General features: G+C 44.6%; 2 protein-coding genes and 1 non-coding gene across 5 annotated transcripts; 1 reads left to right on the forward strand and 2 right to left on the reverse strand.

The window, feature by feature from the left end:
• Nucleotides 1–1,137: 1,137 nt before the first annotated feature.
• Nucleotides 1,138–13,007, reverse strand: RANBP1 (RAN binding protein 1). Its single transcript, XM_077307351.1, has 6 exons — nt 12,716–13,007; nt 8,206–8,342; nt 6,829–6,986; nt 6,087–6,215; nt 4,442–4,507; nt 1,138–2,157 (listed from the first exon to the last, which is right to left on the reverse strand). The coding sequence occupies exons 1-6, from the start codon at nt 12,728–12,730 to the stop codon at nt 2,033–2,035; spliced, it is 630 nt and encodes a 209-aa protein (XP_077163466.1). The 5' UTR covers nt 12,731–13,007; the 3' UTR covers nt 1,138–2,032.
• LOC143823288 (small nucleolar RNA SNORA77) lies at nt 3,704–3,833 on the reverse strand. Its single transcript, XR_013226450.1, has one exon. It is a non-coding gene; the product is annotated as a small nucleolar RNA SNORA77 (small nucleolar RNA).
• A 1,745-nt stretch (nt 13,008–14,752) lies between the features above and the next one.
• TRMT2A (tRNA methyltransferase 2A) lies at nt 14,753–27,876 on the forward strand. Of its 3 annotated transcripts, none has more exons than XM_077308823.1 (12): nt 14,753–15,010; nt 16,975–17,610; nt 19,066–19,174; nt 19,825–20,006; nt 20,776–20,890; nt 21,334–21,449; nt 22,141–22,252; nt 22,963–23,085; nt 23,217–23,292; nt 24,729–24,845; nt 24,975–25,071; nt 25,270–27,876. In XM_077308823.1, the coding sequence occupies exons 2-12, from the start codon at nt 16,988–16,990 to the stop codon at nt 25,511–25,513; spliced, it is 1,914 nt and encodes a 637-aa protein (XP_077164938.1). In that variant the 5' UTR covers nt 14,753–15,010; nt 16,975–16,987; the 3' UTR covers nt 25,514–27,876. The 3 variants fall into 3 exon arrangements, with proteins under 3 accessions (XP_077164938.1, XP_077164937.1, XP_077164939.1); XM_077308822.1 differs by lacking the exon at nt 14,753–15,010 and adding an exon at nt 15,049–15,271; XM_077308824.1 differs by lacking the exon at nt 14,753–15,010 and adding an exon at nt 15,088–15,109.
• The last annotated feature ends 12 nt before the right edge of the window (nt 27,877–27,888 follow it).

Genomic DNA, 27,888 nt, shown 5'->3' on the forward strand with positions numbered 1-27,888 from the left:
CGGAAGTTGAGTTGGGTTGCTACTATGCAGAAGGAAAACCACCTTGAAAACCTCATGTAGTTGAACTTCATGAGGTCACTATGAGTTGGTTACAACTCAAAAGCACTCTTACCCTTTAATTACTTAGTATTAGTTCTGTTGAAATGTCAATTATTGGCATTTGCAGTACATTCAAAGGTTCACATTTACAAAGGGCAAACAAAATGATCGTTACATTTAGGTGGACCACTTGGGTAAAACTCTTCGTTTACTTCTTTGGTGCTCATCTCCTCTCCATTTTATCCTCATGGCGACAACCCTGTGAGATACAGAGTATGACTTGCCCAAATACAACGCCCTTAAACCCTTACACCAGTGGGCTGTCCAGATATATAGCGCAGGGACCATTTGAATTTTTAGCATGCATTTTAAGAAGCAGAATGTTATAACTAAGGAAATTGCTTCAGGTTGTCTGTAAAGAGACTACTTATTGTACATTGTCCCTGGAGACACAATTCACTCATACTTACAATGGGCACTTACAGCAATACCAATAATGCAGATGCACTAGAGAGGAAAAATTACTGCTTTAGTTTGTAGTACCTGAATTCCAAGTATGATAAACACCAATTTTAAAAGGATCCTGAATACCAAATTGCATCTCATTGAATATGCACAAATTCTTTTAAGTGAATATTCATGAAGAACTACTCCAAATATGGTTAGCAGTATGGCTTTGGACGAATTCTGAAACAAACCTCTATTCGAAAAAGCCAGGATATTGAGCATACACTATTGACAGACCAGCTTCAATATGGATATGCTCTTATTTTTATAAAACAAGACCCAGAACTCTTCCAACTGTTTAATGCAGCATGACACCTCTCCTTTCCTCATTCTACACATACAAAATGCTCCATGTGCAACAAATGAACCCTCATCGGCTTCAGAGCAATGCATCCAAAGTGTGAGGAACAGGCATGAGCAATCAAGGGTGCAGGTTGGAGGATTCAACATAGGGGCAGTAGGCAAATATACCCGGAGACTTGCTTTTAAGGCTTGAAGGACTGATGAAGACGAGAGAGGATTTATCTGGCTGTTCCTCCGTTCCCTGCAAAAACCGACTTCTCTTTTCAAGAACTAAATTAAGTCGACAAGAATGATTAAGTTTAATTTATTTTGAATTAGTTTGGTGAGCATCACCTCTCCCTTTAACAACGTAAGAATTCACTTGTGGTGGCTTTTCACAAGAGGGTATCTGAAGAGAGACCGAGAAGACCCTTTAACCTTCAAATACACTGATACCAAATACACGGGCAAAAGTCTCTTAAAGGGAAGAATGGTTGAGGTATTTCCCCTGTTCTAATAAGAAAGGTCCAGAGATATTCGATCTGTGGATGTCTGAAGGGTGAAACGTCAAACATTGCACAGCAAATACTGCATCGCTAACAGTATGCGCTAGGATTTTTGAAAAGAACAGGGGGGTAAATTAAATGAGCACACCTCAAAATAGAATACAGTTATTTCAAGCGGAAAAGCAAAGATTTACATATCTGGCCACTCCAGGTTTTAATGACAAGGGAAAAACAAATCTCAGCATTAAAAGTATCTTGGTTTCAGTCATTACAGCTTTCAGACACAACAAGAAACATTTTTATTACTTGCACCTTTCCTATGGGTAAGAATCGGTGGTACCACATTTCATCTAAAGATATGCACTCAAAAAATAGAAACCCAAAACGTAAGAACTGCAGTCACACATCTGAAGCATATAGAAAAACTCATTTCTGTCCTCTGATAACCATTTTTTTTCCAAAGCTTTATTCACTCTCTTGGATGACTATAAATAAGTGTTTCCACTATGGAAAAGAAAGTTTAGCACAGTACATTTTCATGACTGGGGAATGGATTTTTTTTTTTTCTGAAGACCTCTTCAAAAAGGGCAAAAGCTTAGAAAAAAACTTCGAATGTTGGAATACAGTTCTTTTATAAAGTCCCTTGTAAAAATTAAAAAAAAAAGTTAAGAAAAAGAAAATACAAGGCCCAAGATGATTTATTGCTTTCCGTCAGTTTCCTCCTTCGCTTCTTTCTTCTCCGGTTCTTTGCTCTCCTCCTTTACAGAAAGTTCTTCTAATTTCTCAGCGACTTTATCGGCACTATCTTTTTTGTCTGCTCCTGCTAAAAAGAGGTTTCAAGATACCAGGAAAGAATGTTATAAAAACGCCAAACGTTTTCTTTCTGCAAACGGTAATGTGCTGATGCTAGAGCAGCAGAGTACAAGGTCCAAGTCTCTGCTCAGCTGTCACTTATGCAATAGCCCTAGGCAAGTCTACACATTCCTGCCCGGCCTACTTCTCTGGGTTGGTGTGATAAAATATAATAAGCACCCATTCATTCCTTAGAGCAGGAATTCCTAACCAGGGGTCCGCGGGAGCTCCGGAAGGAGTCCACAGCCATTCCTGTCCTGCCTTAATGGACTTTGCCACAAGCAAGGGAATCACAAGCTTTCATTGCTCCCCCTCCTGAGCTTGAGTAAGTTTTCTTTGTGGTTTCTATGCCTCGGAGGGAGTGCAGCCTGCATGCCAACACCTGCTTTAAACCTCCTTTTCTCTTCCATTAGTCCTTCTCAAGCCTGCCTTTTAATGTGGGTGGTGATGTCACTTCTGGTGTGTTTCAGGGAGGCGTGGCCAGCTGACATCACTTCCAGGGCTCCTTGAAACCTGAAAAATTATTTCAGGGGCTCCTCCACAGTCAAAAGGTTGCAAAAGGCTGCCTTAGAAAACCAGTTGGGGAGGGGTGGCTGAACTGTGGCTGTCCAGATGTCCATGGACTACAATGCCCACGAGCCCCTGCTGACATCTGAAGAGCCACAGTTTGGCCACCCTTGCAGTAGGGTCTATATGTAGCGAGAGGTATGAGTTACATAAATATTTATTGTGTCGGGTACAAGGAAGGAATGGGCAGCTTTTCCCCTCAATAATGTACAGTTGAAATTGGAGGGGCCGAGCTGAGAGCATCACTACTGTGCTGAGGCTGCCTCTTCGCAGCACTGGATATTGTGCAACAGTCTCAGTGCAGCAATCATTTACAATGGGACCAACGAGAAGCTGATTGCTAGAGTGGATACGGCCTCTGCTTTATTAGCTCAGACCCTCACTGCAGGCACCATATGGCTGCCACCCATCATGTGTTTCCTTTGTCTGCTTGCTCTGGAACTTTCAGTAATGCACCAACTTTGGCCAATGGGCCTTCCAGCCGCTAAACACCTCACTTCACAACTGAAATACAAACACTGGGCTGGAAACAACCAGCTTTCCCACTGTTTAAAAAAGGGCAATGAGGGTCCTTGTTTGACCCACAGAAACACTGTGCTGGAACGGCTTGGACAAAAGCCATGTGGGAAGGGAGCTGTAGGAAGGAGGAGAATTGTGTAAGATCCCACCTTCTGTGACTGTGAATGCAGGGAAAGTTGGATTTTGATCCAGTCATTTAAAAAAGTTTCAGAAATGACAGCTACGAGTGATTTAATTTCACTATGCAGCCGTGATTTCACTGTGGGAAGAGTGGTGTGGAGCCAAGAGCCTTTTCAGAACGCCCCATTGTATTAATACCCACCTATGGCATGATGAAATGGGTTGTTTTATAGGTAGCGTTGTCCTGAAACAGATTACTTTGCAAAAGCAACTTAGCAATACAAACTTATTAAAGAAGTGCACCTAATATTAGAAATGTGCCAAGATCAATTGAAACAGCCTTTCACAGGTAGAGGTGTTCACAATATCCTGGACCATTGCTCTAGCAGGCCTAAAAAGCACCTCGACTGAATATTGCAGTCAAGCACAGAGTGAGCCTGCTGATAGTTATCAACCACTTCCTATGTGTCAGCTGCAAGCACTGCACATGCTACAGTTATTTAAGAGGAAGTCTCAACCACTGAACAGCGTATGTGAAATTTTAATAGGTAGCCTGAAAGAGACTCATTTATTTAGATTTAGATTCTTATACTGCCACTCATGATGGGCCATCTCATGGCACTTCACAATACAAACCAATAAAAATACAAAAGCCCATATTAAAAAACAGCAGGTGAAAATCTGTAGGCTTTGGTTTACTTTCTGCAATGCATCACTTTGGACACAAGTTTTGCCTGCCTGTAATTTGTTTCATATGGAGATAATTCCTAGGAGGCTGAAAATTGGGCAGCCAGGTACACTCAAATAAAAGACAAAATGTGTACCTTTTGGACACGGATGATCTGCAAAGTAGGAGAAAGAAGCTAATGGGTTATGGTGGGCAAGGAACCAGCGCATGAAAAGATTCAAAAGCCTTGCTCCACGAACACTGCTGTGGGGAAAGCTTCTAATCCTTTACGATATATGCATTGTTCATGAACAGTCATTTGGACTCAGTACTGAATGCAGCGTACCATCACCCGAATGAGAAGGCAAGATTAATTCCTTACCTTTCTTTAACTTCTTATCGACTTCATTCCTACATTCTTCAAATTTCACCTTGAATTTTTGTGCATCTGTTTAAAAAGCGAGAGTCAAATACAGTGCATTGGATGTGGTCCAAGGATTCCCAACTAGGAGTCTCTGGGAGCTCTGAAGTGGAATGGCACAGGGGGCTCTGGCCTGTCTTCTCAGCTCCTACTCTGCAATGAGGCAGAACTGCCATGGGTGGGGGGAGAGAGCAAAAGGACAGCTAAGGGTTTGAATAGCGATGCCACTGCCAGGGGACATGGCCAGCTGACATCACATCTGGGGCTCCTAGAAATCTGAGTAATTATTTCAGGGGCTCCTCCACAGTCAAAAGGTTGAAAAAGGCTGATCTAGTCACTTGTAGTATTTGTTTCAAGTATTGCCTTGGTAAATAAGTGTCTACAAAAAGTGAATGGCAATCTTCAACTGAACGGCATCTTCCAGGATGTTCAACTTAATAAGCAAGCAATGGTTAGTATCAATTGCAATTTCCTATATAAGTCCAGCAGTCACTTGTGCCTAGGGTTAGCTGTATCAGCTGTGGAATGCTGAGAGGAATTAACTGAGACCCTGCCATTACACTTCCACCCATCTCCTTTCAGGCATGGAGGGAAATTTCTGGTGTCATCTTCTTTGAAAAGGGCCGATAGGCTGTATAGAATTATCTCCTCTGTCCCCAGGCCTGAGAACTACATTCCAAATTATACTATTTGTTATGTTGCATTACAATCTACTTTTCTGATCTTCTATTGCTCCAAATAAAACACAGGGGGTGTATGGCACTTCTTGGCTATTGTTGAGATTACAGGTGCAATGGCTGAATGACGGATTCTGCAACGTTGGCATAAACGGCCACAGGAGGTCACTGTTGTTCAATGGTCAGTAGTCAGAAGCAGGCCACAATTCATTGATCAGAAAAAGCATATTTTTATAAATTTCAAGTACTCCTGGCCTATAATGGGTTGCCTCTCTTGTTCTGCATCATGTTTGCTGCTGCACGGATAGAACTTGAAACCCCTAACGAGCGTCAAGCAAAAACGCTAATTGTGAGATTTTGTTTAATCTTCTGTGACATTACCTCCTTTTCTGCTCATTAGCCTCTCTTTTGCAAAAACCTTTATCAGGGTCCCGCCTTCCCTGGAGGGTGCCTAGCAGGGAACACTACAGTCATTTTGTATTTTGGGTGCCTGCATCATAAGTGAACATCTTGTGTAGTATTTTGTCCTGCGCCAACAGAGGCCTAGCTAGTTGTTGCGTGCGGGCTGTCAAGATTCAGAAGAGCATTCAGGAGCATGTGGCCCATCCTTAGCATGAGCCTTTTGTGAGTGAGGAGAGTAAACTGGACACAGGCCTTAATACATTCCTAAATTTCTTTTTTTGCTTCTCTCCTACTGGGGGCCCATCGTAATTTTTTAGCCCTATTCCTTCAACCTTGGCTAGTTTCTAGAAGTCGGTAGTTTGGGATGTGATGTGCTTTTGGTACTAGAGTCAGCCTTGTTTGTCAAGGTGTCTGCTATTAAGGGTTGGCCTGTTTTGTAACAGAAAACAATCACTAGAAGAATAAAATGCAAGACAGAACAGAGCCTTCACCCACACACTGTGACAATAAACAGCTTTGTAACTTACTTTCTGCATTTAAAAACCGAATGGCCAGAAGTTCGGGTTTGGGGCTCTCATCTGCAAAGTCAGCATGTGTATTCCACACCCATGCCCTGTCACTCCCAGCATTCGGCTTCAGCTCCATCAAAGGCGTAACTAGAGGAAAAGCAGGGAAATAAAACTAACTAGACACAGGTTGGAACAGCAGATATTTACCGTGCTAGTAACTTTACAAGATTATTAGCATTAAGGTTCTAATCCTGAATTATGAAAAAAACACATAGACAACTAACTATCCATGCATGTCTGCACCCTAAAAAATTGTTACTATTTGTAGTACCAGTGTTCTTTGACCAGCTGCTCCACAATTCAGACTGTATTAATCCATGTTACCATTTTTGTTTCAGGTCAGAAATGCTATGTAAGTGACAGACAGGTTCCCAGAAAAACCTAAGCATGCCTCTCCCCCACACCCTGAAAAGCAAAGGATGGTTACTCGCTCCCTCATTTGTGGTTAACATAGCCTTTCTGCTTGGGGCGCAGGGTGACCTGGGCTGATAAGCAGAAACCGACACCTGTAGGGCTTCTAAAACCTTTTGACCCCTTTTGGGCTGCAGCTGTGTTAAAAACACATAAGCCAGTTTATCATACTCTCCAAGCCTAACATACATTGGCTTCTTCAAAGGTCATGTATATCTATTTTACTGTACAGAAAAACAAATTAATTTAAAAGGTACACTGCCCTAGGACAGTGTACCAAATCACATACTGTAATGATTTGCACAGATTTTTAAGGTTTTATCTCTCCTCATCAAGAGGCGAACGGTCCCCTTCTCTTTGTGCTTCAGCAGTTTTACATCACCGGTGCCTCGCTCTTTCCATTCGGGAAGATCGTTTTCGGATGCAAACCGGAATAGTTTTGCACGCCTTCAGGAGGGGGGGAAAAGCCATGAATTAGTTACCATGTGGAACTTCAACTTAGAAATCATGCTTAAGGAGGGCTTTCAGCCTGACTACAATGCGCTAACACCCCATGTCATGTTTCTCTACTAGAGTACATGAATTTTAGTCCCAAATCTTTATTAAGGATGGCCGTAGCAAACTCCTCCGTTTATGATGGATGCATTCAAGTGATGTAGTAAACTAATGCTGACAACATTTTCATGTCTAGGCACTATTTTATTTACTATTACCCTGGGTTCAGCTTAGCCTCAGAAGGGTGACTAATAAATGCCAATTTTCTATGCTGCCTTTAACAAACCATGGTCTTATTGAAGTTTAAACCTATATCGGCCACTGTAGCAATCCCAGCTTCTGACAGCTAAGAAACACGCTCACTCTAAATCAAAGCCATGGGGCACATTTTACTTTTACACCTGGAAAGATTTGCTTTCAAGATGTTTAGGAGTACGGGTACGGCCAACCTTAACTTTAAAATAATTAATTTGTTAAAAGTACTATTAAAAGCACTTATATTTTACTGACAGCACTAATGTGAAGGACGTGCCTGAGAGATGCACAAGGCATTGAAGTCACATGGTTGATGAACACAATCCTGGAAGTAGAATGCTAGCATTCTGCAGTGTTACACTGAAGTTTCAAGAAGAAAAAACAAAAATCTAACTGGCATTTTAAAAACTGGAAATTATCGGACTGAAGTATTTATAATGAGCAAAGCCCAGCAATAAAATATGCAACATTTGAAAGCATATTTTTGGACTCCTTGACTGATTCTTTCAGCTTATGTTCACAATACCCATAAGACAAAACATAATTATCCATCCCTGGTAAGAAAAGAGGACACAGCCCAGAGCAGTAATTCATGCAGATATACCAAAGGCCTGAATTACTTCTCTGGGTTGTCTCCTCTCTTCTTTTCCACGCTGATATACCAGAGGCAGGAAATCCCATCAAATCTCTGCATTATGGGTAGTTGAATGATCCAACCACACCAAATATCGGAGAGAAGCAGAATTACCTACCCTCATCTTAGAAAGAGATAATGCCAGAACAGTGAATCCAACAGAGACAAGTTGAACAGCCTCATCTATCAGTTAATACTTTCAGGATTCCTTACAGCACACTATATTAGGGTTCTCTGCCAAAATGGAGTCTGGGACTAACATGCCACCGTCATTCTACTTACATCTTAAAGAGTTCTTCCTCATCTTCTTCCAGAGTTTTGATCTCTTGCTCAGGAAGGGAAACTATGGGCTCAAACTGGGGGTCATGGTTAGAATCATCTACGTTGTCAGTTGCTGAGTCATGCTCCTCATAGGCATCCTGTGGAAAGAGGATGTTTATTTTATTTGAAACACTTGCCACATTTCTACCTTGCTGAACTCGGGGAAGCTTACAACATTAATAGAACTGTAAAAATACATTGAAGACCACCATTTAAAATCTCCAGTTAAGACTGCCAATAAAGAAACTAAATGAGTAAGCAGTCTTAATTAACCAATCTTCAACTGTCTCCTTTAGACTGAAAGCAAAAGGTAGTCAGGTGAAACTGCTGGGAAGGTTGTTCCATAATTTCGAGGCTGCCACCAAAAAGGCCCTCTCTCATGTGCACACTTTGATCACTGGTGATCTTAATTCAGACACTTAAGTCACGTAGAACTTGAAAAGGACAAATTCAACATCCTGAATTTAGCTTCAGAACAGATCAGTAACCAGGGTCATTACTGTATTCTTGGATTCACATGCCCTGGGGAGCTGGCCATGACCAGTGATCTAGTTGGACCATTCTGCCTTATTCACTGTTTCCAAACACTCCTTAAGGGTAGCGCCAAATGGAGTTCAATCCAATAGTAACTAAGGCACTGATCACTGTGGCTTGATGTGATTGAACTAGTAACGGACACAGCAGATGCATCAGCCCAAAGCTGTGCAAAAGTACTTAAGTTATTTAACTTCTATACTGCCATCCTGGTGAGCTGGCTCAGGGTATGTTCAATGTGAACACAATACACAAATTAAAATTAAATAAAGCCACTGCAGCCACCCGATTTTCTAAGGTGACTGCTGTATTAAGCAGCACCCCCAAGCGGAGAACCTGGCTTTTCTAGGGCAATTAAACTGCTGATATGCTCTTCCAAATATTCGAAAGGTCCTTTATATTTTCAACACAACAGAACATTTTAGAATGGTCACAACTGAATTGCACAACTTCTCTGAGATGTATTATGAGGACCGTTTATTGAGTAGTAAATTGATTAATCCTACTTCTGTATTCTATTCCAGAATCCATTATTTTACTATTCAATATTCTTAGACTGTACACTGTTTGCTCATTCATGAATTTATAATGCTTGCATATCTTAGCTGTGATGAAGGGCAGATCCCAGGACCAAGGAAGCATCTACTCCATGGATTCCCAAATAGGGTCCCCAGGGATCCCTGCCTTTTACCAGAAGTTCGGATGGCTGCTGACATCACTAGAGCCAGTTTCCTGTAGTGGTTAGGAGTGCAGACTTCTAATCTGGTGAGCCAGGTTCGATTCTGCGTTCCTCCACATGCAGCCATCTGGGTGACCTTGGGATGGTCACAGCACTGATAAAGCTGTTCTGACCAAGCAGTAATATCAGGGCTCTCTCAGCCTCACCCACCTCACAGGGTGTCTATTGTAGGGAAAGGAAAGGCGATTGTAAGCTGCTTTGAGACTCCTTCAGGTAGAGAAAAGCGGCATAGAAGAACCAACCCTTCTTCTTCTTCTAGATGTCACTGGAACCCACTCCCCGTTGCTCTACAGGCCTAGCCTCTTTTCCCGGCTTGTGTCAGGTTATATAGAACATAATATACAGCTTTGATTATAACCACCACACATACACATTACTGTATAGATCAGCGGTTCTCAGCCTGCGGGTTGTGACTCCGGGGTAGGGGTCGATCGATCCTTTTCCCAGGGGTTGCTGAGGCCGTGGCTGCCGCACCACCACAGTGCTGCCACAGCAGCCCAAAGGGGGTTGCAGCATTAGGAAGGTTAAGAACCACTGGTATAGATGCTTCTGAAATATTTCAACGCAGTATTTTTAACATAAAAGCAATCCTGCCAAATGAAAGGGTCTATCTCTGTTGTCAAGCACAGAAGGCAACAGCTCCCAAATAAGAATGCTGAATCATATAGCATAATGATTCTAAGCAGATTCCAGGACAAAACAGAAATAAGAAGCTGAGTTTTGCTTGGGCTAAGCTGGGAGGGGAGAGGGGGGGGGGACATGGACACTGGTACCAGAACTTGCAATAAATCCAGATACCAACTTTGCTGCCACATACACCTAGATAATACTCGGATACACTCAGGCTTATTCTAAGGCTCATCTTCTAGCACTGTATGTGCTATTAAATAGCAGCTATGCCCTGCCATTCTCTACATAGGGTAAACAGGGCAAAGGATCAATAAACACAAATCTGACATCAGGAACCACAAGTCTGAGAAATCTGTAGAACACTCCAGTTCTTTCAATATAGTCAATGGGTGACCACAAACTTGCTGTTTTAATAAAAAGAAACTTCAAGAACAGATCGGAAAGGTTTAATTGCTGTTGCAACTTATTACAACACACAAAACAGTGGCATTCCCAGGACTCAACCAGGATATTTGCTTATCTTCCCACAATAGATGCTAAATTCATTCAGCCCTTAGATCTACATTTCTAAGAATCCTCTATATAAGGGCCATACATTCTTTTTATTTTGTCTATTATTTGGGGTAATAGATTTGAATACTAGATAGTAATTTGACATAATATACAGGACAACACAATGCAATGTGAAATGGTAGATTTATATTTCTCTGGTCTGGGGACAGGGTAAAGAACTCTAAATAGCCAATCATTCTGATTCAAAGAAAAAGATAATGTACAGGAAATGGGTAGAGCGCAATGACCAAGTCTCAATTCCTCTCAGCATTCCACAATTAAGAATGCATCTGTCTCTTATTCTCCAATCTTGACATATTTATTTCCTTTGCTCTGCTCCCTCCCATACAAATGGTAACCTTATAAGCTCAACTTGTTATATTTGTTTTATTCCTTTGGTCCTATATGTGATGGTTGAAGAAATTCAGTTTCACGTCTGAATAAAATACCTTGAATAAAACTTTGCCAGCCTTGAAGTTGCCATTAGACTGCAACTTCTGCTGCTTCAGACCAACGAGACAAACCACCTGAATCTGCCTTAGAAATTATTACATCTAGCAATAAAGAATACTGTTGAGGTGAAAATGAAACAGATGATGAGCCAAGAGACCAGGACCAGGCCTATGACTTTCCAGGACATGAATGAACTTAACACGTGGGGCTGGCTGCTTCTTCGCATCCTGAACAGCAGGGGGAGATTTTGGGAATAGGGAGAACACACATACACACACAAAAGGTAGTGTCTGTGTCCCCTTAACAACAGATACAGCAAAAGCTTTCACAGAACACACCCTGCATTGTCACATACAACAGTTTCCATCTAGCCACAAGGCCTATAGTTATGCCTCAATAAATCTTTCTGGTCTGGCTGTGTGTGTAAGTGTGCATACTTTGTCAGGTTACTTCCCTGGGGAGGGAAAAAAAGCATTAATTTTCTTCTTCAATACATGCACTGAATTTTTAAATTTTTAATTGCACAAGGATAGCAGGTAAATGAGTTAACCCAAGGCAACACCCCCCAGGCACATATATCTCCTATCAAGGCCAGCAGCCCAACCCAACCCCAAATATCATGCAAGATCATAAATTCTCCTGAGTGGTTCATCTTAACATTAACTTAACATTCAATTTCCACATGGAAATAAACCTTTGTGCATTTCTTATAATAATAATAATCATATAAGTACAAATGTTATGTAGATTACTGTTTAATTATGATCTTATGATGCTGATGATTCTTGGGTATCAAGGCAGTCCCAATTTTACTTTGTATTTCATTATCTCAGCATTTATTGTACTGAGGCCCATGATTCAAGAGGATAGCCTGAAGTAAGCCAACATTTTGAGTCCAACAGCGCCTTTAAGCCCAACTAAGATTTATTCAAGGCCTGAGCTTCGGAGAAGCACGCATGCATATCTGAGTAAGTATGCAAGCCCACAAAACCTCGCGCCTCGAATAAACTCAATTTCGTTGTGCTCCTCAAAATGGTGTTGCAAACCACAGGAGGCTGCCGCACTAAACATACATACACATACAGCCCACCACCCCCTCCCCAAAATAAACGCCGCCGGGGATTCCCTGCCCGAACTTTCCAGATAAATCCCCGCGTCAACTCTAGGCTCTTCCTAACCTCCCGCCCCATTCAAAAAAGAAAATTAAAAAGATGTAACCCCCCCCTCCATTTTAAAAAAGCAGATTTTAACGCCCCCCCCCAAACAGGGCACGTGCTTTACTGCAAACCCAAGCCAACTTCCGGGGGGCGGTGCAGAGAGACGGACCCCCCCTCCCCCCAAAAAAACCCCAAACCCGTGAGGGAGCCCCACATCCCAAGAGCAGCCGCCGCACACGTTGCCCCCGCGTGGCCGAGGCGGCCTCCCTCCTTAGCCCCGTCGGAGAGCCCCCGGCGCCTGCCTCCCGCGGGAAGCCCTGAGGCGCGCCCGATCGGCCCGCGCGCCCCTCCCGCCTGCAGCTCGCCTCGGCCTTGCTCGGGCCTGGCCCGCTCCCGCTCGCCTCACCTTCGTCTCGGCCATGGCGCCGCGCAGCAAGAGATGGCGGCGGCGGCGGCGCTGCTAGCGAGCGAGCGAGGGGGGGGGTCGGGATGGTGGTGCTGGTGGGGCGGCTGGGCCCAGCTCCCGCCTCTTCCTCCTCCTAGTCCTCGTCGTCGCCGCCGCTTCCTCCTCTCCCTCCTCCGACTGGACGCTGCGACCTCCGACTCGCCGCCGCCTCCTTCTTCTTCTTCTCCTCCTTCTTCTTCGCCGCCTCGCGCTCGCCGCCCCCGCCCCCTTTTACCTCATTCCCGCAGCCCGCGCCGTTGCTGCGAGGCATGATGGGAAAGGAGGCGCCTTTCTCGCGCGCGCTCTCTCTCTCTCTCTCCCCCCTCCCTCGCGCCCGAGCCCGCCTCGCGCCTTCTCTCCCGCCCGGGAGGTAGGGAGGAGGAGGAGGAGGAGGCGGGGGAAAGTAGCGGGCAGGGGTCGGTGGTGCATGTGCCCTTCTTCGTCAGATACCGAATAATTGAAATGGTGCAAGCCCGGACTATGTGCAAACACGGGGGGGGGGTCCACACTTCGCTTCCCACCCCCCTCCGCCCAATTTAATCCGCAGCAACTCTGAAAACGGTAGATGATCAGAGGATGTTTTCATATGTGGTGTAGAAAAGTTTAGCATTGGGGAAATGAAGCACTGGGGGGAAATCTGTGCTGAGGTTTTTTTTTTTCTTCTGACAATTCCACATTGCTGGATGCTATTTATTTTTTTGTGCTCTATACTGAAACAGCTACCGGTCTGGGATGATGAGTTTCTGGCACAAGAAAGAAGATCTACAATATTTATTTGTTTGTTTGTTCATATCCGTATACCGCGCTCTCCCCGAAGGCTCAGCGTGGTTTACACAAAAGAAGAAGAGAAGAGTTGGTTCTTATATGCCGCTTTTCCCTACCCGAAGGAGGCTCAAAGCGGCTTACAGTCACCTTCCCATTCCTCTGAAACTATACACAGAGCCATACATATAATAACTATAACATTCATATTATTAACTGACATATAACCGGTAATAGTATAACATATACAATAATAAATCAAACAGGTCCAGGGATCTTAGTGGGTTTCTGGAGGGGAGGGAGGGGCCCTGTAGATGTTGCTTGGTTGTGCCTGGCCTTACAGTTTAATCTTACAGTTACACCCATCAAAGTCAAGGGGTTTAGGAAGGTGATTGACGGTGTTTGCATTATAGATTTCAGTCTAATAGGACCATAAAGACCAACAAGCGTTGAAGGGTACAAACTTTCCAGAGTCAAAGCTCCCTCCATCATTCACAGTAGCAGAAGTGGAGATCTATGTTTAGGATTGTGCTGTTACTGGAGCATAAGAGGGACACTTAATAATTCCGAAACAGAAATTCTATTCGGGTAGCATTTGGGGTTATTCCAATGAAGTTTCTTAGGGTTAGACCACTTGTCAATTGCAACACAAAGCAAGCAAAAAAAAGAGAAAAGACTGCGTTCGCAACCAGGGCACCCGAAAGGCTCCCCAAATTTTCATTCTGATACCAGCTATTGTGAACCTCTTTGACCCACTTCCTTCAGATGCAGTTTTGTTGCCTGAGCTGTCATTGATTTTAGGAGAAAGGCCTTAAAAATCCTTGTGAGCAAAACTATAAAATAGCCCAAATAATACATAACGCCTTCCCCTGCTTGCAAGAACATAATTCGCGACACTGTTGGGTTGCCATCTCTGGGTTCGGAAGGAGTTTTCTCAGATCTGAAAGGAGGGGAGGGAGGGAGGGCATCATGTCGTCAAATCCGTCTCCCCGGTCGGTCATTTTCTCCGAGTGAATCGGAACAAAGGTTGTAAACGACTGAGCAATGAACAAATGATTTAGGCCTTAGGGAGAGACGATTCCGAGGGGATCTCCCGACCCCACCGGGAGGTTGGCAAGTCGACACGCCCGCCTTCCCAGCCTGCACTTCGGGCCGTTCCCGGGTTTTTCCCATCAGCCATCGCGCCGGGGCCGGGCAAAGCACCCGACATTGGTCGCTTAAAATGGCGCTGGGGGGGGGGGGGGAGAGAGAAGCAGCGCCCGAGAGTGGTGAAGGCAACGGATAACTACTTTTTAAACACTAGATTTTTTTTTTAATGAGACGAGCGTGAGTGAGCCTGGCCGTTTTAAAAACGAGTTTTGGTTCAAAGCCCCCAAAAGCCAAATAGAAAGTAACGTCTTTCCGGCCGTCGCGCCATGACGTCACAGGCGGCGCGACTTCCTCTTCCTCCCCCTGGCGTGTTGCTGCCTGCCGGGCCTTCCGCGCGGAGGGGAGGTGAGGCGCCCTTCCGAAAGGGGAGCGTGGTGCGGGGCTGAGGCTCACGCCTTCGCGGGGCATGGTTTTTTACTCCGGGAGATCCGCAGTGAGCCCCTGGTTAGCGTTGACAGGTCTCCCCTGGCCACCCGCGAGGGATGGGGGACTAGGTGGCTTGAGCCAGGTTAAGAAACTCCTGGGGATTTGGAAAGGAGAAGAAGACTTGTGTTTATACCCCGCTTTTCACTTCCCTTCCTCTCCCAACAACAGACGCCCTGTGAGGTAGGTGGGGCTGAGAGAGCTCTGAGAGAACTGTTGTGTGAGGACAGCTCTAACAGGACTTCTCTGACTGTGTGTGGAGGAGTGGGGAATGAAAATACTAGCAGAAAATTCTAGACTGCTGCAAAGAGCCAGCTTGGTGTAGTGGTTAGGCTTGCCAATTTCTAACTTGGTGAGCTGGATTCCCTGCTCCCCCACATGCAGCCAGCTGGGTGACCTTGGGCCTGCCACACTGATAAAGCTGTTCTGACTGAGTAGTAATAACAGAGCACTCAGCCTCACCTCCCTCACAGGGTGTCTGTTGTGGGGAGAGGAAAGGGATGGCGAATGTAAGCTGCTTTGAGCCTCCTTCAGATAGAAAAAGTGGCATATAAGAACCAATTTTTATTCTTCTTAACCCCTGCACCACACTGAGGATGGACCCCAAGGACAGGGACCTCAGTGGGGTACAATGCCATGGAGTCAGAGCCTCAATTTTCTCCAGAGGAATTGATTTCTGTAGTCTATACAGAAGGTATAATCCTAGGAGATCCCCAAGTCCCACCTGGAGTCGGGCATCTCTACACTGGCCACAAAAAATAAAATGGGAATTTTTCTATGCTCTCTTCCACAATGCATCAGATTGTGCATCTGTTTTGTGTCATTTTGGTTGACTGTACTAAAAAGAATCAGGTGGATTTTGCACTGTGGCTTTTGCCCAGCACAAGCAAGGCTGCCTATATCTGCAAATCCCCCCCACCCCAATATCTGAAGAAATGGGCTATAATCCCTGGAAAAGATATGTTGGAATAAAATGTTAGTGTTCAAATGATCACATGACTCCATTTTACATTAGCTGTGACGGGCTAAAAACAGTTATTCCTTTCTCAGGCCATCTACTCCAATCCATTGAGTGTAAAAGGGCTTAGGTATGCATAGGCTTGCACTTGACAAGGAAGTCTACTGGTAGAGATTGTGTCATCAAATAGGGACCCGCAAACTAAACTTTGAAGATTAAGATCAAAGTTTGAGTCTGGTGGCACCTTTAAGTCCAATAAAGTTTTGTTCAAGGGATACCTTGAATACCATACTTATACTGAGAATAAAACCTTGCTGGTCTTAAAGATGCCTACAAACTTAACTTTGTTCTGTTGCTTCAGACCAATACTGCTACCCACCTGAATCTCTTTGAATATTCACATCGACTCATATTGTGGTTGTTTCTAGGCACATGAATTCATATAAATAAAGTTCATTACCCTTGCATTCATGTCAAAAGATAATCTGATTTCCTTGGAGTAAAGGAAAGGCTAAATCTTGCCACTTTATTAAGATTCTTTTCCATAAGCGGGAGAGGGAGAGAGGACTCTATAAGACTATATTTAGCTGATGCTGTTGAGTGAAGCTGAAGAAAAATTGTCTTTTCTGTTAAATGGATGGAAGTCCAGTTCTGAGATTGTGGAATAGGCTGCCTAAGGAGGTGGCGAGCTCCCCCTCACTGGCAGTCTTTAAGCAAAGGTTGGATACACACTTTTCTTGGATGCTTTAGGATGCTTAGGGCTGATCCTGCATTGAGCAGGGGGTTGGACTAGATGGCCCGCGTGGCCCCTTCCAACTCTATGATTCCATGATTCTCCCCTTTTTGTCGATCTGGCAAAAAGAGACAGTGATTGCATGAGCTCATTTACAAAACAAAGACAGTTAATTCTATCAATTTTTCTTTCCAGAATATTTCAAATTATGGAAGAAAACAATGTCAGCCCCTTAGCTTGTGAGCAAAAGACAATCCCTTTGATCAAAACAGAAAGCCTGACTGAGAAGGAAGCTAAGGAAGATGCTGAGGAAAGTAACAAAAAGAATACATTGGATACTGTGAACATGTACAGGTACATTAAAGATGACCTGTTTACGTCGGAGATTTACAAAGTAGAAATTCAGAATCTCCCCAAGTACATTGGCTTTAATGAAGTGAAGAAATTTCTCGCCAAATACGGACTTAACCCTCACAAGATAAAACTGCTGGGGAAACAAACTTTTGCTTTCGTCACCTTTAAGAGCAAGGAAGAAAGAGACAAAGCCATGAAGGTCCTTCACGGAGTCCTGTGGAAGAACCGGAACTTGAGCGTCAGGCTTGCAAAACCAAAGGCTGATCCCATCATGAAGAAGAGGAGAAGGGAGGAGGAAGGGGAGGAGGTAAAAGAGCAGACGGCAGCCAAGTGCCCCTCTTTGGCACAAGATGGCAGGGAGGAGCCTCTTAGTAAACAGATAGCGGATGTAGTGACTCCTTTGTGGAATGTACCGTATGAGGAACAGCTTGTAAAGAAGCAGCAAGAATTTGAGCAAGTGCTGCTGAAATTGACACGGTAAGACTGTGGGGTTGATATGAGAAGAATTTAGTCCAGGGGTAGTCAAACTGCGGCCCTCCAGATGTCCATGGACTACAATTCCCAGGAGCCCCCCTTCCAGCATTCGCTGGCAGGGGGCTCCTGGGAATTGTAGTCCATGGACATCTGGAGGGCCGCAGTTTGACTACCGCTGAAGTCAGTCTTCACCAGGCTTTTGAGGTGTTGGCAAAATGGAGTCTGCAAACTTTAAACCAGCAGATTCTGATTAAGGCCACAATCCTAGCCCCCCTCCCCAACAGAAGTCCTACCGGTCTTGATAGGGCTGACTTCTGACAAAACATGCTCATTATCATACTGGTTTAGCTTATCAAAAACAAGAACAAAAACATCAGTTTCTTCCTCTGTAGCTAAGGGCACTATGACCCTGGGGCTGAATTGTAACCAGAATGTGCTGGCACCTATAAGGCTGCTAGCTGATGGATTATATGTAAAGGTGTACTTGTCCTGGTGACACGTTGATTTGTGTCATACTGGGTTCCTGCATCCCAGGTTCTCAATAAAAATCCAGGCAGGCCACAGTAGTAAGTCTTAAGTTTGTTGTTTTATAAAGCACCCCCCATTATAAAGTTCAATCTTTCAGCATGCTACTGATATAATGAACAAATGGGAAGGGGAATCATGCTTCAGGTTACTTTGTCTTGTTGCATAGGAATGGGGAACTTGAGCTGACTCTTGCGAGTATCGATCGAATGGTTGCACGATGGGAAACCTTGTCATTCTTCTTTTGGTATTGGGCTGCTAGATTTCAATCCAAAAGAGGGGTGGGTGTTAGCTTTAGAAAGTCAAAGCTCCCTTCATCAGATTCTAGAGCTTTGGCTCGAAATACCCCCAAAATTGTGTTGATGTATAATGGTAGAGGACAGGAAGGCCTGGAGGATCGTTGTCCATGGGGTCGCGATAGGTCGGACATGACTTTACACCTAACAACAACAACAACATAAGGTGCTACTCGATTAGAACATTGCAGTTCTACTCAAGATCTGCCCTCCAAAACTATCTAATTGGCTTCGTACTGTTGTTCTTTTTGCCAGTGGTTATTTTGTCTGAAGTCTCTTTTGTCTAAAGTCTCTGGTAAGGCCTTGGAGGAGGAGCATGTCTCATGGCTTAAGTGTCACTCAGCGCTTAACACCCACTCAGTGTGGCTGTCCCGCCCCTAAGTGCCTCCTCCTCCAACCAGCTTGCAGCCAGCCAATCACATTCCATCCCCCACCTCCTTCCACTTCCTTCTGAGGCTCGGAGGCTGCAGATCCCTGCCGTGTGAGAGCTGCCCCTGCCGGTGAGTTCCCTCACAGCCTCCTGCAGCCTTTCCAGGTGCTGTGGGGGAGGGGGAGGCAGTCCGCAGAGTTCTTCCACCCCACTTTCCTAATCTAGCGCCCGTTTTATAAACAAATACAATTGTTTTTCCTTCTCCAGGGAAATTGGAAACAATAACAGAGCTCTGCTGCCCTGGCTTTTCATGCAGAAGGAGAAGTACAGCGGTCTGTGTTGTTGCCTTGAAGGGATCAAAGCGTCACCCTTACAGGTTGGTCACAAAATTGTTGAATGAAAGGTGATATTACATCTAATAACATCTAATACCATGAGTACTTAAGGTAATAATGTTCTGTGTGAATAAAAATGAGGGGCATCCCTTCATTAATTTCTATGTATGGATGTACTTCTATATTGTTGGCAGCAGATCCCTACTTGTTTCCTGATCAGTGGCCACCTGACCATTTTTCCTTGGTCCACACGTAGGGCTGGTAATCAAGAAACTAAGGCAAGTCCCTGAGCTGCTGGTAGTCCCTCAGGGAATGGTGACCAGGGAGAATAAACTCGGGAGTATCTCTGTACTTCCCCCCCCTCCCCCCAGACCTGTGAAGCTGCCACCTGGGCCTCAACTCCCCACAACTGGCGTTGCTCAGGTCTCCTGAATAATCTCTTTAACACTGCTAAAACCAGATTTTTAAAAACGAAACTCACACCATTTTAACTAACCCCTCATTGCAAAGATAGACAAAAAAAAAAAATCTCGGAATAGTTGTTCTGCCATACAATTTGGTCCCATCAGATAGAGTAGACGTGAGCCTGACATGCTAATAGACAGGCTTTTTCACGACAGGTGTTTCAGGTTGGAAGTGGCGAACGAAATTCTCAAGGAGTGCCCTATATTTTCTCATCTTTTGCTTTTAGACTGAATATCGGAACAAGTGTGAATTTTTGATTGGCCTGGGCCCCAACCTGGAAGATAAAAGCGTGGGCTTCCGCCTGGGCAAATACAAAGGCGGGACGTGTGCAGTCGTGGAGCCCTTTGAGACTGTTCACATTCCTGCAGTTGCCAAAAAGGTAGTGAAGGCTTTTCGGGATTACATCAGGTGAGGCTCCATGAGAAATCGCATAAGTTGATAATTGACTGGTTTTAGTTTTGTGTTGTTAGATTGCACATTCCCTTCCACAGGACCCTTAGCTATGGTTGGTACAGGCTTTTGTTCCAGTGTTTTTTTCCCAAACACTCTAGTACACTTTCTTAGAGTATTCTCTCTTTTGGTTTTCAGAAGGCTCATACACTCTTTCTGGTACCCAAACCCCTTCTCTTGAAATACCAGTACTCGTCTTGCGTTATTAACTGACTCTTAAGGCAGTTTCTAACGACTCCAGACCAGGGATCTCTGCACTCTTCAGAGCTAGCTCCCTATTTGACTGGGTAAGGAAAATCTCCTCTCACAAGATGATCTACCCCCTTTCTTTGTCCTGAATGGGAGTCTCCATCTAATTAGTCACTCATCCTTCCCATCTTTCCCCAGCTCTCCTGTCAGTGTTAAACTGCCCTCAGTCAGGGCTGTACTTGATTCTTCTGAGCTAGGGCTGAAATCAGGCTCAACTCGGTCAAGGCAGAAATCTCACTCTCTCCTTAGCAAGCAGCTCTCTCAAGACTTCCTCTGCTCAGCTAATGCTAACCAGTCCTTGGAGCAGATTCAAGGCTCTCTGTTTCTGTAAAGAATTCACCCTTCACAGTTTTTAATTGTTGTATAGCATTTCTAAAGTTTTGAAAAGTGCAGTTCATCACAGTTGCATCTTAGCAGAAACACCGCTGTGCATGTGTGTTAAATTCAGATTTGGTAACAGAGGCTTTGAACGTTGCAGGTCTACACCTTATAGCGTCTACAGCCCAGAAACCTACGATGGACACTGGAAACAGCTGACGGTTCGCACCAGCCGGAATGGCCACATCATGGCGATTGTTCATTTCAATCCTCAGGTACTGAATAGATTTTTCATATTAAGGGACGGTCATAATTGCATGGCTACAATAAAGAGTACAGTTCCAGATCTGTTGATGGTTCAGTTGCTTTTGCTGGAGGGGTTGCAGCTACAATGCATAGTTTTCAGGGGTGGGGTTGCCCTTGGGATGCACAGAAGCTTACCTGTAGAGGGTGTGCTCTTAGGCACAAGTCTGCATCTGCCAGGGGTGACCAAACTATGGCTCTCCAGATGCCCATAGGCTGCAATGACCATGAGCATGGGCTGTCAGGGGCTCATGGTAGTTGTAGTCCATGGACATCTGGAGAGCCACAGTGTGGCCACCCCTGGCATATGCTGTTATCCTTCACTGCGCTGTAGCAGCAACTGCTTCCCAGGCTGGAAGGAGGTCCAGCGGCTGCAGCCTCTTTTTTACCCTTGTTTTATTTCTGGAATATCTAGAAACTAAATAAAGAAGAGCTGGCGGAACTACACAGCTCTTTGGCAAAGCACTTCACAGAAGGCACGGGCAAGGACAGTGGGATCACGTCTCTGTACTTTGTGGAGGAAGGGCAGAGGTAAGCACTGCATCTCACGCAGCGTTTTCAGGGGCTGTAAGGCACGGACAGCAATTCGGGGGGATTTTCTTGTGCCAAAGTCACCTTTGAAGCCCTGTACGACTTGTGCGATCTGCCAAATGGCCATCAGATCCTGTAACTATTCAAAGTTCTACATCGCCATGTGCAAACTGAGTACTGATTAGGCCTGTAGGGAATGTGACCCTTGCGGGATCTGACCACAGCCCCCCATAGACTCTAGCCAAACAGTAAGTTACTGGATGCAAAAATAGTAAACTCAGGAACTTTGTAACAATGGCTGTTGCTGCTCTTGGCAAATTTATTTCTAAGAGCATTAAGCTCGATTGCTGATGGAAATATACATCTCTCCTGTTTCCAGTGCAAACATAGCTAGATGTATTTTTTTTCTCCCTGCCTGCTTTGTTTCTGAAGCTCCCTCTGAGTAGCTTGAAATGTTACTAGCACGGCCTGCTCACTACCCGATGGAAAAGCTGTCGGAATGCCTGCTGTCACGCCCTGTGCCCAGCAGAGGCTGTGGCTTGTATTGAAACACGAAACAAACGGGAGGGATTGTGTTGGAGACATGTATGTTTTTTTCCTGTGGCTTTTCTGATTTATTTGGCTCTCTGTGGTCTTCCATCCAAATGCTGCTACGAGATTAAATGCTAATTCCCTCCCCTCTCCCTTCCAGAAAATCTCCTAATCGTGAAGATTTGCCCCTGGAGCACATCGCTGGCAACAAGTACATCTTTGAAAATCTTCTCGGGCTAAAGTTCCGGATTTCTCCCCACGCCTTTTTCCAAGTAAATGAGAATGCTTTGTACTGTTTGTTCACTAGCAGCTGTGAGCTTCTCAACATCAGAGTGCCGTGGAAGCGGAGAAGTACCTGCTGCATTCTGCTCTCATGCGCCCTCCCCCCCCAAAGAAAGACGTGCAGAGTTTCCGAGTTTGGGAGGAAGCATCTGAAATGTAGTGAGGCAAGAGTGGCTGAAGATACCCAGTACAGGTTAACTTCTGAACGCCCATTTAAGGAGGCATTTTTTAACATGGTGCTCCCAAATGGCTGAAGGACACAAACATCCTCTCGAGGTGAAATGGTGTGAGCCTGTCCTTTCCTGCCACCCTTTCCTGCCACTCTAGCTGGCTGCATGTGGAGGAAGAGCAGGGAATGAAACCCAGCAAGCCAGTTTAGAAGTCACCACTCCTAACCACTGCACCAAGCAGGCTCAGAGGCCCCAAGAAGAGTGTTCAACCAGGACAAAAAAGCCCTGGCCCTGGTCTTAATTTTTCAAGCGTCTGAAAATATTCAGTCTTGGACAGTGATATTGCTTGTGATAGGAGTGTTTGGAAGGGGTCATATTTTAAAAAATTTTATACATCTAGGTTGTATATTTATTGCTTCTTAGTAGTTCTGGGCCGATTTTAGCACGAAAGGGCCATTTGTATTTCAAAACATGATTTGTGAGTGTTCTGATTTGCTTGAACGCTGTGTTTACGTGTTCGGAACGTGTAGGTCAATACCCAGGCCGCTGAAGTTCTTTATTCTACTATTCAAGACTGGGCCCAGGTCAGCCAAGATACCACTGTGCTTGATGTCTGCTGCGGAACAGGATCGATCGGCATTTCCCTTGCCAAGGTGAGTCCAATGCAGGTGATAATTGATCCGGTAAACCTATTGGCTGATTCCAAATTGCATGAAAAGGGGGTCCAGCCTAAATTTTTCCCCGCCTCATCTCCTGACTGCCCATTATTGCTTTGTTCTAACAGAAAGCGAAGAAAGTGATCGGGATTGAGCTTTGTCAAGAAGCCGTGGAAGACGCCAGGGCGAATGCGCAGCTTAACGGTTGGTACAAGAAAACGTTCATCAGGCTGATCTCTCATACCTCAGCCAAAGGGCAGATTTTAAGGCGTTGACAATTAATTTATGAAATAAGGATTCTCTTCAAGGTCTTCTGTCAAAATCTTGAAGTGTTTTTTCCCCTAGGACCGCAATCTTTAATCCATTAAATCTTTGGGGCAGTGGAAGTTTGGTTTGTTACAAAATGTGTGGCTTTCTCAATTTGATTCCATTTCATACACAATTTGTGGCTTGACAGGCTTTCTCAACCAGGGTTTCTTTACTGCCCTGGAAGGGTTCCTGAATGGGTGGGAGTTAATTGATTTTTTGATACATTTTTTTAATTTGTTAAACATTTATCGGGTGATACGGCCGTATACAGTGATGTTGGCCTGCCCCGTCCCTCCCAAAATGGTCAATGATGGGTCTAGAGGAGGTGGGAAGGAGAGGTGCCCCAGGTGGGTGTGCACATAAGTTCTTCCTCCATCATCTATCTATCACTCTATATATAATAACAGCAAATTGAATACAGGTGAACTCTGATACGAATGCCAGCAATTACCTGTATGCAGTGAGAATCCTGGTTCATGTTTAATTTGAAGGAGGGTTCTGATTCTTATGGTGCCAAAGAAATATGGAAATCCGAAGGCTTGTTTCTTAGCGCACATGACTCAGAGGCTTTTGTTAACATATCGAAAATTGTGAAACAAAGGAGGAAGCCAGCACTAGCTAGAATCGGTACAAGCCCTGCCTTCAAGCAGCAGTTGTCTTGGAGATTCATGATTAGCTGCTACCAGTGAAGGCTGCCTGCCTGCCTGCCAATTTAAATTCTGAGCTGCGTCAGGGAAGGAGCACGTTACAAGCACTTGATTAAACGCAATGGATTTGTGCCCTGGAGTCTATGAACCAGTGTTCCCCCCCAGCACTTGAAGGCAATTATCTTGAAACTGCATCTGTTTCTATGATACCGTCATATTTAGGAAAACAGTGCCTTTTAAATATACATAGTACATTTACATCCTGCCTGCCTTTGATGCAGGGGAGTGTTCATCAAGTTCCCAGGTAATCTCCTATCAAAGCTGGGATCAAACCAAGACTTGATTAGCCTCACCTAGGGCCATTGCATTGCATAGTGAAGACCTGCGCTTCAGGAGCTCCAGCCAGGATTTCTCAGTGCTCCTGCCTTCAGAAGCTGAATCTACCGATCGTCTTGCAAAACAAGCATTCCATGCTTTGCTGAATATAAGAAATACTTCTGTTTTTTTATTGGGGGGGGGGTGAAAAGTTTGTTCTTGGCCGCGAAGGATTTCCAGGAAAGCCTTCTCAGTATCCTTCCACCTGGGCAACAGGGTACCGACCGGTAGCAGCGTTTGCAGCTAGTGATGCTTCCTTGTTTATGCCGAAAGACTAGTAGAAATCCTTTTTTTCCCCTTCCCGCCCAGAGCTGAACAACGTTGAATTGCACAGCGGAAAGGCTGAGGATCTCGTTCCTTCCCTGGTCAGCTCATTGGCGCTGCAAGACTGTATCACCATTGTGGATCCCCCACGAGCAGGGCTGCGTGAGTTGAGTCTTTGTTTTCACCCCCCGAGAGAAAACATGCTTAAAGCACAGTGACAGATTAGAGCTGCTTAATTCAGGCACTGCTGTGGTATCTAACTACCACTTCTGTTCAAATACCCTTTTCTAGATTCCAAAGTGATCCTCGCCATCCGAAAAGCGCAACACTTGAAAAAGCTCATCTACGTGTCCTGCAATCCTCGAGCTGCCATGAACAACTTTGTGGAGTAAGTGCACAATTGGGGTTGAATTTCCATCCAAGTCCACTGTTCTACCCAGATTAAGACAGTTAAATCTTGTCTGTCTTTTGGGTTTGGTTAAGTGGCAGCAACAGGCCTTGAAGGAACCCGAGAATCAAGGCCCAAGAAAGAATCTGCAAATCATCATGGCGAAGCACTAATACTGTGTTTTGTTTTCCCCGGCAGTCTTTGTCGCGCTCCCTCCAATCGCGTCAAGGGAAGCCCTTTCCGTCCGGTCAGAGCTGTGGCCGTGGACCTCTTCCCTCAAACAATGCACTGCGAACTGCTCCTCTACTTTGAACGGATCGAACATTCTAATGAGAAACCTGCTGAAGCATCAATAGATGCAGAAATTCCAGCTATGAAACCGGAAGCAGGAGCGTCTCAGGATGAGCACAATACGGACTTAATGGGAGAATCTTCCAGCTGATGACTGGAAAAGGCTTGCTCGTTAGCATGGTTAACTATTTTCTTTCTGTATCGCTTTGCCATCTTCCAAAATGTTGCTTCCCTGAGGAGTATCTGGGCAAGCAGTTAATCTGCGGAACTGTGAAACGGTAGCCGTGCTCTATTGGAGAAGGGTGGTACCTAATCTTCCGGAAGTCCAAGGAGCCTGGCAGAGGATCAGTTAGCACATATTTGTGTATATTTACTAATGGCTGGGCAGGGCATTTGCCAAAGTGATTTTTATTTCTGAGGGTGCCAAATCTGAAGGACCACTGAGGAGACTTACATTGTGGAGCTAGACTCTGGCAAATAAATACACTATCCACTCCCATGCCCCTGCTGTGTTTTCTAGGTCTTAGAAGAAACCATTTAAACTTTCCCAACCTTGCTTTGAGCTGTGCAGGATCATTTTGGAAGTCCAAACGCAAAGAGCACAGTATCTTATTACCGGCACAAAGTGAAGCAGAGGGTTTGTTTCTTAAGTAGGATAGAGAAAATATTCATAAGCTTTAAAGTTCTGTATGAATAGTGTGCATATTTGGGGAGATGGCCTTTCTGGAGGTGGTAGTTGTCCTAATTAGCAGTCCATGCTTATGACTGGTTTTAGACCAAAAAGAACAATGTTATCTTCCTGGGTCAAGTCCTCGGCCATGGGGTAAGTAATTGGCTCCTCTCATGGCAGGAAGAGAGTGAAAGGAAACCGGATTTCTAAGATGGCTCACACTTACTCCTGCCCAATAGTTAGAGCTTTGCTAGCTGTTTTTTAACATCATGCTGCAGCTGCACGAGGACAAGCCATTCCTCCTTTATCATCACCCTGTGCTTTTCAGGCACACCTCCTTAGATTCATAGAGTTGGAAAGGGCCAGACAAGCCATCAAGTCCAGCTGCTGCTTGACTGCAAGTTTTCCCACTGGGCATCGTTTGCTGCCTCCTTTCCTCCCAGTCTGTCAGCAACCAGATCTAGAGCAGGGGTAGTCAACCTGTGGTCCTCCAGGTGTCCATGGACTACAATTCCCATGAGCCCCTGCCAGTGTTTGGGAATTGTAGTCCATGGACATCTGGAGGATCACAGGTTGACTACCCCTGTCCTAGAGGGCTCCTGGGCAGCAGGCAGGCTCTGTGGTATGGATGCAGGGTCCTGCCACACACGTGCTGTGAATTCCACATGGAGGTGGGCGGGACAGAGGAATAAGCTCAAAAATCTGGGCTGCTGGATTAACGGGCTTCTCACTGCAAATCACATACTGATGGAGGGTGACAGCGTTTGTCCCTTAAAAAAAAAAAGACCTGTAATACCAGTCCAGAAACACATATGTCATATCAAACTTTATTGCTCAAAACTAATAGGTTCCCCGCCCCCCCCAGACACCACATGTACTCCAGAGACCTAGAACAGGTTTCATGAGAGGCTTCCTAGTTGCGCCAACTGAGCACTGGCATCAAGCAGCTGCACTCGACATACAATTTGCACGGCAACCAGTAACACGGAGTTGATCACTAAAAGTTGTACCGAAGGGCTCATTTGGAACCATTCCCATTCAAACTTTACATTCCTGGAGTCCTTGACAAAAACCCAAGAATTAGACCAGCGTGAGGCATAATTGTGGTTAGGAAGAAAGGCTCTGCGTGTGCAACGAAAATCTCCAGGATTCAGAATAGATCAGGCCTAATGATGCATATTTCAAGGCAGGTTTCCAAATGTAAACAGGTAGCATCTGATCGGCCTGCTTCCGTAACTTTCTATCCTCCGTCCTTAAACATTCAGAAGTACCAATTTCATCCTTCAACATCACACCTTGTCAAGAATGCAAGTCAACAGAAAAAACAAAAGCATATCCAAGGCAATACTCTTGTACTAACAATATATATTCAGTTTTAATGCAATATATTGATTTATACTTAGGTAACAACTGTTAAGCTTTGGGAAAGGTCTTTGACAAACATTCCCCCCATACCTTATATTAGTGTTTTAATAGTATCAAGAGGCCATTGGCTCAAAGGTAAGACTTTAATGGTTACAGTTGTTAACAATATGGATTTAAATATTAATATATATGAATGACATACTGATGTCATTAATTTCTAGGAAATACTGTAGGATTTTTCCACACTATCACTGTTATCTCCAATATAAGATTGTTGTAATATGTGTATTTGCAATAATTCATTGTTTCATCGGACTTATGATTAATATGGTATGGGCATTAATTTGTACATTTTGAATGTAGGACTCAGCCACTGAGAAAAAGATACTGAAAACGGACATTATCTAGAATACCGTTATGGTTGATTTTTTGTATATAACAATTGTATTAAAATTGAACATTTATTGTTAGCACAAGAATATTGCCTTGGA

This window comes from Paroedura picta, chromosome 13, assembly GCF_049243985.1.
Source record: "Paroedura picta isolate Pp20150507F chromosome 13, Ppicta_v3.0, whole genome shotgun sequence".
In the NCBI taxonomy this organism is placed as follows: domain Eukaryota; kingdom Metazoa; phylum Chordata; class Lepidosauria; order Squamata; family Gekkonidae; genus Paroedura; species Paroedura picta.

Excerpts from the sequence above, each read along its gene's own strand:
- RANBP1 (XM_077307351.1), bottom strand. Across the intron at positions 6,987-8,205 it reads GAGGAAGAACTCTTTAAGAT|GCGTGCAAAACTATTCCGGT; the intron begins GTAAGTAGAATG and ends CCCCTCCTGAAG. Across the intron at positions 4,508-6,086 it reads TCGGTTTTTAAATGCAGAAA|ATGCACAAAAATTCAAGGTG; the intron begins GTAAGTTACAAA and ends CTTTTTAAACAG.
- TRMT2A (XM_077308822.1), top strand. The coding sequence starts at position 15,072 with ATGGTTTTTTACTCCGGGAGATCCGCAGTGAGCCCCTGGTTAGCGTTG. Across the intron at positions 15,272-16,974 it reads AACAACAGACGCCCTGTGAG|AATATTTCAAATTATGGAAG; the intron begins GTAGGTGGGGCT and ends TTTTCTTTCCAG. Across the intron at positions 20,007-20,775 it reads GCTTTTCGGGATTACATCAG|GTCTACACCTTATAGCGTCT; the intron begins GTGAGGCTCCAT and ends TGAACGTTGCAG.